The sequence below is a fragment of the Choristoneura fumiferana genome, chromosome 14 (genome assembly GCF_025370935.1).
Source record: "Choristoneura fumiferana chromosome 14, NRCan_CFum_1, whole genome shotgun sequence".
In the NCBI taxonomy this organism is placed as follows: domain Eukaryota; kingdom Metazoa; phylum Arthropoda; class Insecta; order Lepidoptera; family Tortricidae; genus Choristoneura; species Choristoneura fumiferana.
Window position 1 is genome coordinate 14,903,864 of NC_133485.1, and position 11,604 is coordinate 14,915,467.

At 40.2% G+C, this 11,604-nt stretch overlaps 1 protein-coding gene across 1 annotated transcript in view; it reads left to right on the forward strand.

The window, feature by feature from the left end:
- The first annotated feature begins 1,301 nt into the window (after positions 1 to 1,301).
- Positions 1,302 to 11,604, forward strand: part of LOC141435274 (BOS complex subunit ncln) — a 31,887-nt gene continuing 21,584 nt past the window's right edge. Inside the window, 7 exon segments of the mRNA XM_074097965.1 lie at positions 1,302 to 1,471; positions 1,474 to 1,594; positions 3,673 to 3,860; positions 5,337 to 5,523; positions 7,317 to 7,447; positions 8,590 to 8,802; positions 9,876 to 10,100. Of these exon segments, the coding sequence (XP_073954066.1) occupies positions 1,418 to 1,471; positions 1,474 to 1,594; positions 3,673 to 3,860; positions 5,337 to 5,523; positions 7,317 to 7,447; positions 8,590 to 8,802; positions 9,876 to 10,100 (1,119 nt within the window). The 5' untranslated portion in view covers positions 1,302 to 1,417.

Below are 11,604 nucleotides of genomic sequence, written 5' to 3' on the forward strand. Positions count from 1 at the left end.
TCGTCTCGCAAGCAGGTTTGACGATTTCCAGCCTCCCGAACAAGCCGGCTTCCGAAAACCTATAGTACCGTAGACCACATGTACGTTGCGGCAGGTTATACAGAAGACCGAAGGGTATAACTTCCCCCTTTGCCTTGCATTTGTGGACTACGAGAAAGCCTTCGATTCGATCGAGACTTGGGCTGTGATGCAGGCTCTCCAGCGGTGCAGTTGACTACCGGTATATCGAAGTGTTGAAGTGTCTAGTGTCTGTACAAAAACGCCACTATGTCCGTCCGATTACATGACCAGAGCACGAAGCCTATTCCTCTGCAGCGGGGAGTCAGACAAGGAGATGTGATCGCTCCGAAACTGTTCACCGTTGCATTGGAGGATGCTTTTAAGGTTCTGGACTGGAAAGGACGAGGCATCAACATTAATGGCGGGTACTTCACTCGCCTTCGATTCGCCGACGATATTGTAGTCATGGCTGAGACCATGGAAGACTTCAGTGCTATGCTCGCCGACCTCAGCAGTTTCCGACCGAGTTGGCCTAAAAATGAACATGGGCAAGACGAAAGTCATGTCTAACTAATGTCCATGTTGTCCCAACTCCCGCAATAGTCGGGGCTCTGCGCTCGAAGTTGTTGACGACTATGTATACCTGGGACAAACGGTCCAGTTAGGTAGGTCCAACTTCGAGAAAGCTTACACTACAAATAAGCAAAGCAAACTTGTGCGCGGTAAATTTGAAATTTGAAATAGATTAAGTAGGTAAGTAACTTCAAAAGCCATAAGTAAGATCTGAAGACAAGTTATTAAAAGTGCTTTCTTGTTTGAAATTAAAGTCGTCTATTACTATTTTAAGCACAAGTCAAAATACCGAAAAACCGGTTTTGTAGATATTTAATACCGGTATTAAAAGAGGGGAAAAAATGACCGGTATCCCGGTTTTTCGGTAATACCGAATACCGGTATCCATGCCCTAGCCACTGAGCGTCCGCGCAGTGCCACAAATAGAGAAGTTTCTCAAAAGCCGCAACCAATCTACAAGACAATCCATGCCTACGACCACTCCGTCAGGAGTGTACGACTGAGAAGAAGAAAACTTATTATTTCAAAATTACGGCGCCCTTATTTTCTTTCTTTTTTTATTTCGTACGGTACTCAAATGACAGTCAAGGCTGTTTTGACATATTTTATGTTTATTTTCTATAAAACCATGAAATTATTTTCGCTCCCTATCGTGTACTATTACTTATTCTGTGCCTATCGTGAATCGGAACGCAAAACCACAGACAATCTGTCAGTCATGCTGCTGTCATGTCATGTCATTGACCGACTTATCACACGTAGGGTTTCTAATAGGATTACGGTCCAATTATTGTTAAATATTTAACGTTAATATCATAAACAGGGACCCAAATTAGTCGCCAAAATGTGGCTCGATGATGCAGACGGCTTGTCGGAGATATTCAAAGGCTATCTGCCTTATATTATTTGCTTGTGGCATTGCCTATTTTCATTATCATGTCTCCAGTGAACCCTGTGGCCGCTTCACATGAGTTTTCGGTCTACAGAATGCAGCAATACGACCTTCACACCATCCCCCATGGTGAGTAATAAGAATTAGTGCATGTTTAATTTATAAATACAAAAATCGATGACATTTTGAGGTTATTTATTTAAGTCGGTTTTATATCATTGAATAAATAGTAAAAGGATTCGCGCTGTCATCGTTCATCCACCATTACCTCTCATATTTCGTTTTCTAGAATTTTTTTACCGTACAACGGCAAAACCTACTAGACACTGGCAAAATTGTCCTCCAATGGACAGAGCCATATTTGTCTAAAAAATCTAATCTAAATAGTAAAAGAGTGCTGGCGTCATTATCTTATCGTTCGAGATGAGATGATGACCCAAATGATCGTTTAAGAAATAAGAAACGTTTATTGTTCAAAACCGTGTACAAATTATGTTAACATTTATGCATCAGAAGTTTCAACAGTTTGTCCATTTCGGACGTACAATTTATTACTTAAATATAATTATAATTTATTATTTTTACATGAATTCTAATATTTTTTCAAAAAGTATTCATATTCATAGTAAAAAAAGCCGTGGTGGCATAGTGGTTTGACCTATCGCCTCTCAAGCTGAGAGTCGTGGGTTCGAACCCCAGCTCGCACCTCTGAGTTTTTCGAAATTCATGTGCGGAATTACATTTGAAATTTACCACGAGCTTTGCGGTGAAGGAAAACATCGTGAGGAAACCTGCACAAACCTGCAAAGCAATTCAATGGTGTGTGTGAAGTTCCCAATCCGCACTGGGCCCGCGTGGGAACTATGGCCCAAGCCCTCTTGTTCTGAGAGGAGGCCTGTGCCCAGCAGTGGGACGTATATAGGCTGGGATGATGATGATTCATTTAGATCATAAAAGCACTCGCACACTAAAAATTGTTTAAGTTTATTTCTGAATTGTGCACCATCTAATGATTTTAAATATTCAGGTAAGTGATTATAAACTTTTATTCCATTTACATAAGTGCTCTTTTTGAGTATATAGCTAGAGGGTCGGACAGTGCATATGTCATACTTATATTGAGATCGTATATTTGTCTTTGAATCACTTTTTTTGGGAAAATGATCTTTATTTTCTTTAACAAATATGCAAATTTCCAAAATATATATGCATGTCAGAGTTAATATTCTATTATTGATAAAAATGTTTCTTAGAGAGTCCATATTTTGAAGATTGTGTATTATACGTAAACATTTATTTTGCAGAATAAAAGTAGATTGAACATTTACTGAGTTACCCCAAAATATTATGCCATATGTTAGGAGAGGATAAAACATTACCATAGTATGCCCTTTTTGCAATCTCTATTGAAGTTATATTGGACAATATTGAAATCGCATAACAAGTTTTTGACAGTTTTTTATTAATTTTCTGAATGTGCGACTTCCAGTTAAGGTTGCTGTCTATTGTGACTCCCAAAAAATTTTTGCTACTTATTTGTTCAATTTTTTCTTGTCATTATTATATTATTATTATTATTATTTAGAAGCCTGTAGATGTGTCCCACTGCTGGGCAAAGGCCTCCCCCCATGTCCTCCACTCTACCATTACCAAATTAATATTTTGTGGTACCTGTCTATAGTTCACATTGTGTCTATAGTTTAGTTTAGTTGATATCCTAATAATAACTATAAATACGAAAGTTGTGTATGTATGTTTGTTCCTTTTTGGCAATAAGTTTGGGATATGGATGAAATTTAGTACACAAATGGCTAGATTTTGGAAATAACATAGTTTTTATCCTGATATTCCCACAGGATTGCGATTTAAAGATGTCATTGCATCATCTCCTTCTATTTAATTTATGACATCAAATTTTGTACACAGCTTTGACACTAAAAATATCTTATGTTGTCTAATCTTATATTTATCATGCACTGCTGAGTCATAATTCACACGCAAGCCCAGTGCGAATTGGGAACTCCACACACCAATTAATTTCGTTGTTGTTGCAATTTTTTCCTTCACCATAAGCTCATAGTAAATTTCAAACAGTGCCTGTTCCAAGAAATTATCATAAAATCATAATATTTATAAACTCTGTGAACTAACTTAAACATAACCAAGTTAATAACCAGTTAGTTAGCTGTGCTTCAAAAATTTTCCAGGATGCCGCAGTGCCAGCTTCAATCTGGAAGGCCGTTCCCTTACCTCGTGGAGCACCTCCCGCCATTGTGTTGTGGCTCGCGTTCAGGATGTCACAATCGAGCAGTTCCTAGAGATCAGGAACAAAGCTGGGGCATTACTTTTAGTGCTGCCGAAGAATGATACTGCGTTGAGCACAGAAGAGAAAGAGGTAAGCTAGAATAGCTGCTATGAACACCAATTTCGCTTTATGCAGTAAGATCTAATCATTACTTTTGTCACAGATAGCTAGTGCAGTCACCAGTATCAATATCTGACACAGCAAAGTGTGCATAAATATCTGACATGACTATGGGACCCTAGTGAAAAAGGGGTTAAGTCTGCAAAAATTACACAGCTATTTTCTATTTTATGTGTAAAGGGGTTTAAGTCAAAATCAGCTGTTCAACTTTTGCAGAATTAACCCCTTTTTCACTAGGGCCCCAATTTTCTGGGGTTGGTAGGATATGTTTGATATTTTTGCATGCTCTGCTGTTTCAGATATTGCAGGTGACTGTACAACTGTCTCATTGGTAAAAGCTGCAGCTACTGCTACAATTAAATAATTAAAATGATAAAAAAAAAGTTTTTTTTTATGAAGTAAAAGGATAAACAACTCAATTCATGCCTTGTAAATCAAAGTCTCTTGGCAAACAGATGCTATTTTTCAATCGCCCTCATAAAGAACATCAGTTCACAATTTCACATGCCCTAAAATTTGTGGTTATAGCTATATAGTCTTCATAATATTTTGTTTTATTGACAAAGAAAAAAAATACTTGTCTAGTGTTTCTGATAATCTAATTGAAGGACTAATCAGAATTGTTTAGGACATGTAATGTATTTGCTAAACTAATTTGATATCTTTAGTTCTTGTTATAAAACATGACATGAAATATTAATGTTGTTGTTACAACATTAAAACACAAAAATTTCATGTTCAAAGTTGTTGTTACAAATAATAGGCCAGGATGTATCGCGCTGCAGGCGCTGCGGCTTGGCCTAAAAAGACATTTCATACAACTTTCCCGGCCGCTGGCCGACAATGCGACCGTCTTTTGTTTCAACGCGCGCTCAGCGGCACCGCTGCCAGCACCACCGCCCGCAGCCGCGGCGTCAGCAGCCAGCGCGACACTCGCGCACACGACAGAGCGACGAGACTAGCGTCCCGCCAGCTTCAATTCTTGTTTATTGCCATGTTTGAGAAAAGCACTATATACGTACAAGCCACGGCCGGAACGTGAGGTTGCCGGCCTCGCATCCCTATTCATGTCTGATTTGTTAGATCAATTTCCCAGAGTCATTATTTCCTAGTAGCAAAACACTAGCGTTCTTTCCAATGAGAATCGATCCGCTCACACGGAGATCCTACTTTTGCACAGTTTTGGCTCTTGGAACCGATGCAAACTAACATAACCTAAACCTACCTATGTTCCTGTGTAGATTCTGTTTGGGAAAAAACGCGACTGTGAAAATAAGATTCAGTAAAAAAGCATATTGGGGAAGGGAAAAAATGCAAACGGAAATTTTGCTACTAGGAAATAATGATTCTGGGAAATTGATCAAATAAACCCCATGTCTATATCTGCTTGTCCAGCAACCTACTACTTCCCAGCCTCTACAGTAATCTACTATTATCGATCCACAGCACATCCAACTTCTAGAAATGGCCATGATCCAGGATGAGATCAGTGCACCTGTGTACTTTGCTCAGTGGTCACCAGACTTCGAAGACATCCTTGGAGACCTGCAGCACAGTTTCATTACGGACGACAAGTCAGGCACGGCGCTGGAGGCCATGTTTAATACTGTATCCTCAAACGGGTATCAGATTGGTGAGTTTCTATATTGAAATCATAAATTGGATCAGAGGTTGTTTTGCATAGGTCCATATCCGTAATCTAAATCCAATTACATTCTACTATGAGACCACGCCACACAGCTATTTTAATTCGACAATTGTATAATTTTATTTAAAACATATGTAAAGCTTTTTATGAAAAAAAAAACATTAGAATAATTATCACAGATTAGCAAGATCAGATCGGTGTAGGACTTCCACCAAGGAGATGGTCAGATGAGGCCGCTTCCAACTGAAACCACTGAGGTCTATGCTTAACTTTTTCTTTTTTTATTCAACTGGATGGCAAACGAGCACTTGGGTCTCCTGATGGTAAGAGATCACCACCGCCCATAAACATCTGCAACACCAGGGGTATTGCGGATGCGTTGCCAACCTAGAGGCCTAAGATGGGATACCTCGAGTGCCAGTTATTTCACCGGCTGTCTTACTCTCCACGCCGAAACACAATAGTGCAAGCACTGCTATGAGGAATAAAACTAAAAGAGCATTTTTAGGGTTTCCGGAGCCAAAATGACAAAAACGGAACCCTTATAGTTTTCGTCAGTCCGTCTGTCTGTCTGTCCGTCCGTATATCACAGGCATTTTACTCGAAAACTACAAGATGTATATCAATGAAATTTGGAGTAAGTACAGATGTCTTGTCAAAGCCGCTATTTAGTTTTGTAGTAGTACCTACTACTCGTGATTCTGAGAAAGGAGAATCAAGAATTGCCTAATTCTAGAAAAAAAATATTTTGCGTCATTTAATGTAAAAATGCCCAAAAACGAATTTGGTGTACCAATCAATTTACTGTCACCTAGTTACCACCTCTATACAAACAGACCTAACAATCATCAAATAAAACAAATTACCAAATTGCGTTCAAACTATACAAGTTCGTTCTCAAAGCAAGCGTTTATTAATTGGTGTTAGAGCGTTTTGTTTGTTTGTTTAAAGTTTAGACACTTTGTTTTTCTGGAGGATTTTAAATTGAGATGCTGTTCAATTGTTTCCAATCAATAATGATTTACTGTTACTAATTTGAATGCCAAAGTCGTTTATTACGCGACCAAGAGAACAGCTCATGTTTTTCAAGATATACATTATTATACACATAGGTAGTGCCACCGGAGTTGAGGTCACGCACACAAAAGCATGTCATTACATGACAGCGAGATTTCGACATAAACTGATTAATTTAATTCTTTCTCCTTTTATGCAATCAGCTCCCCATGTAGCTGTGTGTGAAATCATTCACTTCAACTCTCGTGGCAGTACCTATACCTAAGGTAACATTTAATTTGTTTGTTCTCGGGTCTTGGATGTTTAATATGTATTTAAGTATGTATTTATCTATATAAGTATGTTTATCCGTTGCCTAGTATCCGGAGCTTTGCTTAGTTTGGGACTAGGTCAATTGGTGTCAAGTGTCCCATGATATTCTGGTCTTCAAAATGTATGCAAAATTTCATGACAATCGGTTTGGTAGTTCAGGCAAGAAAGCGGAACAAACAAACAAATACTTTGAAATTTATATTTATATGACATTAATACTTTCACATTTATATGACATTAATAAATATTTTGCAGAGCATTTGCAAGTGGGAATTAGAGGCCGTATGGCCTAACGTTTCTGACGCTAGCGATCGCAACCAAATGACAGATTTCCCATACAAAAACTGTCATTTGATTGCGATGGCGAGCGTCAAAAACGTTAGGCATTACGGCCTCAGCTCTTAACCGAGTGTGATAGTGCCAGTCATTAACGAAGATCTTTGTTGCAGTGGTATCTGCCCCGGTCCCCCAGAAACTGGAGTCGAAGCCGGTCACCCTTCACGGGAAGCTGGTGGGCCGTTCAGGCTCAGCGCAGACTATCATCATAGCTGCTCACTACGACTCCTCTGCTGTTGTCCCTGTGAGTATACTGGGTGACCTGCTTAAAAGAAACTCTTGTGTCATATTATAGCATGTGGGTAGGAGTGTCAAAGATGGGTAGACTGGAAACAAGAATAATAAATGTCAGTTGATTGCTTGAACCTGTGTTTGCTTTAAAGTGTCCCACCTAACATAACATGGCGCAGCCGGTAGGATAGATACCTACCATAACCATACCATAAGGCATTTTTTATATTTTTTTTATTTAATTATATACTGTAGTTTTTAAGTATTTTATTTGTAATTATTTTATGTTGAAAAAATGACTTTCTGCCAAGTTTCTTGCGGCGCATTCTTCTTGGCAATGATCATCCCAGCCTATATACGTCCCACTGCTGGGCACAGGCCTCCTCTCAGAACAAGAGGGCTTAGGCCATAGTTCCCACGCGGGCCCAGTGCGGATTGGGAACTTCACACACACCATTGAATTGCTTCGCAGATTTGTGCAGGTTTCCTCACGATCTTTTCCTTCACCGCAATGCTTGGCAATGATGGTCTTTCCGGAAGCGCTGGTAGTTTAAAAAAGTGACGTGTAAAAGTGCCCATTGCGGCCTATTTACTGAATAAATGATTTGAATTTGAATTTGAACAAACAAAGAGATACATTAGCATCTAAGCATCCCTACAATTAAGGAGGAAATAAGCACGACAGCTAAGATGTATCAAACGCCACTTGAATACCATCCGAACGTCCTGGCCCGGCAGTTAACAATAGTTGACTATCAGAGGCGGCTCAAAAGACATACCATCCAAGAACTGAAGACACGCTTCTAGCTTCTATGTATTGTCTAGTATGAGTTATTGCGCCTCGCTGCAGGGCACACTGAAACGCGAGTAACTGGAACAGCAACATCTGTTCGGACTGATAGCAGATTACTGAAAAAGTAGGTGTGACAAGGAGGGGTGGGGTTGGGTTAAAAATGGTCATACTTGGTGTAACGTAATTTATGGATTAAGGCTCCACCAGAGCTGTGCGAAGAATGTATTTCTCATGAACCAATAGAAACGCTTCATTTACCTATCCTCGCTCAGCTCTTGTGGAAACAGCTGAGCAGAGCGGCTAAACAAGATGTCTTCCGTCTGATGATGATGATGATTAATTACATGAAAATTGTCCTACAGGAGTTGTCCCAAGGCGCAGACTCGAACGCATCAGGCGCGGTGGCTATACTGGAGCTGGCGCGCATATTCTCCCGCCTATACGCGTCGCCGGCCGTCCGCGGCGCGCCCTCGCTGCTGTTCGTGCTGACATCTGCCGGACACTCGCTGAACTACTTCGCGGCCAAGAAGTGGTTAGAGGAACAGCTGGATTCTACTGATGCTTCGCTGCTGCAGGTAATACAATAGAATGACTCTTTAAAGCATTCACTGCCACCGACGCATATATGCGTTTTCGGAACTTCGCCCAGTGCCGTATTTTGAACGCACATGTGCGTCGGTGGCACCTGTGGAAGTCAGGTGGCAGTGAATGCATTATAGAACATCAACACGTAGTAAGCAGTACAGGTAGTATGGCAGGTGGTAGAGTAGGTCTGGAGAAACTGTTTTTTTTTTTCGGATGGACTGTTGCTTTTAGCTCTGGACGACTTTTACAGCTTAACGGCTCTCGTGCCAGGCGGGCCGCTCAGCAAGTGATAGTTTTATGTAGTATGCGAAAGAATATATCAATAAGCAACTATGTATGGATATTTCCTACCCTTTCTTCACGCCGCGTATTTAGCATAACCTGCCTCCTTACTCCCATGCAAATGTTTACAACAAAATATGCAAAGAAATTAAAAACCCCAAAGACTTGTCTGCTACCAAACTAAAGAGTGCTATAGAAGAGCATCTAGCCAAACTGAATTACCAAGATACGGAAGATCTCCTTAAAGCCTGCAATTAAACGCCTGTAAAAAGGAACACACACACGCGTACACAACACACACACACACACACACACACACACGCACACACACACACTCACACACTCACACACTTCAAGTAACTTGTAGAGTATTTACTCTTACCGTATTTTGTAATGTTCTAATTTTGTAATTTAAGACATCCTTCTGGCACTCGCTATACAGACCCAGAGTCTAGTGCGAAGGCCGTAGAAAAGTCAAATGTACTGTTTTTTATTCAACTGTGTTATTTTGTAATTTTTTGTGGACAGTGTAACTTTATTACTAAATAAAATTATTCTTATTCTTATTCGCTGAACTATTTCGCGGTCAAGACTGGTTAGAGTTAGAGGAACAGCTGGATTCCACTGACGCCTCGCTGCTGCAGGTAATGTTCTGGAGAACTGTCCCAAAAAGATGGCGATGGAAACCCGCTGAACTATCATCTTCTCATCTCTTTTAAAAACACTTGCTGAAAACGCTGAATATTTACCGTGTAGCTATAACAAACTGTAATCTCTCTAGGACGTATCGTTCGCCATGTGCCTGGACTCCATCTCGTCGTCGCCGCACCTGAACATGCACGTGTCCAAGCCCCCGAAACCCGGCGGCGCCGCGCACTCTATCCAGGCCCGGCTCGGAGCCCCCGTCACGCATAAGAAGATCAACTTGGCCGATGAGTTGTTGGCCTGGCAACATGAGCGCTTCAGCATTAGGAGGATGACTGCTTTTACGCTTAGTAGCCTACAGGTATTAAAGGCAGGAACCAACTAAATCATGACTCACTGTGGAACCTTTTCATACATACATTTCAAGGTCCGCCCGGATCGCTACCACCATCTTGCTCGCTAATCCTGCTTCACGAGTAGTGCTTGCACTGTTGTGTTTCGGTGTGGAGAGTAAGACAGCCGGTGAAATTACTGGCACTTGAGGTATCCCATCTTAGGCCTCTAGGTTGGCAACGCATCTGCAATCTCCCTGGTATTGCAGGTGTTTATGGGCGGTGGTGATCTCTTACCATCAGGAGACCCACTTGCTCGTTTGCCATCCAGTCAAAATAAAAAAAAATATAGAAAAAGTCACAATGGCATCACATTGCTTGGCAAGGGGTTCAGTATGACAATGTGAGAGCGCTCTATGGTGGGTCAGGATTGTCAGGAATCAAATGGTTTGACTGTACCATCAGCCAAATATGTTTTCTATAACACCCTAAGGTTCATAATCGTTTGCATGTCATAAAATAATAATGCAAATAGACGTGTCTGTCAACTTGAAAGTTCGATCTTTAGCGACATATTGATTTGATGGGAATTTTTTAAAAATTGGTTAGACACTTATTGGCCAACGGCCAATGTTACAAAAATATGTATAGACGACTTTATGCACGTAACATTAAGTTCGTGGATACATATTTTTGTAACTTTGGATGAGTCGATATTTTAGCACTTGACTGTACCTATATAAACTTTTGGTTAAGTTGACATGAACTATAAACAACTAGCCCTTACCCGGACTTCGTCCGCGTTGATTCGTTATCGCTATCCCATTGAACTTTCCGGCGCTAAAAATATCCAATTTCCTTCTCGGGACTCTAAACTATCTGTAGGTATACCGCAATTCTTTCTAAATCGTTCAGTTTTTTAACGTGATGAAGTAACAAACAAAACACGCTTATAATATTAGTAAGGGATTATTTTGCTCACCGCGATCTTACGATAGTTACGTTTATGCAACAAATGTGTGTTAATGCACTCCCCCGCCTGCCACGCTTAAGAGCAACTATCTAACTATTACCACCACCACGCTGAACAAACGCAGCGGATAAAGATGTTGGCAAAAGAAACTTTGTTAGTTTATTTCTTATTAGGGTTCCGGAGCCAAAATGGCAAAAACGGAACCTTTTAGTTTCGCCATGTCTGTCTGTCTATCTGTCCGTCCGCGGCTTTGCTCAGGGACTATCAATGCTAGAAAGCTGTAATTTTTGCTTAATATTTTTTGGGGTTATTTTTTGTAATATGTAAACTATGCCGAATAAAATGGTACAATAAAAAATAAAAATATATAAACTTAGGGTACCTCCCATAGACGTAAAGTGGGGGTGCTTTTTTTTTGTCATCCAGCCCTATCAAACTTACAAGAAAACTATAATGGTTAAGTTTGCTGGAGAATTATTAGTAGTTTAAAGTTAATAGCAAAACCTAAGATATAAAATATACCTAAACTTGGAAGATTCCGTATAAAATACGAAATCCTT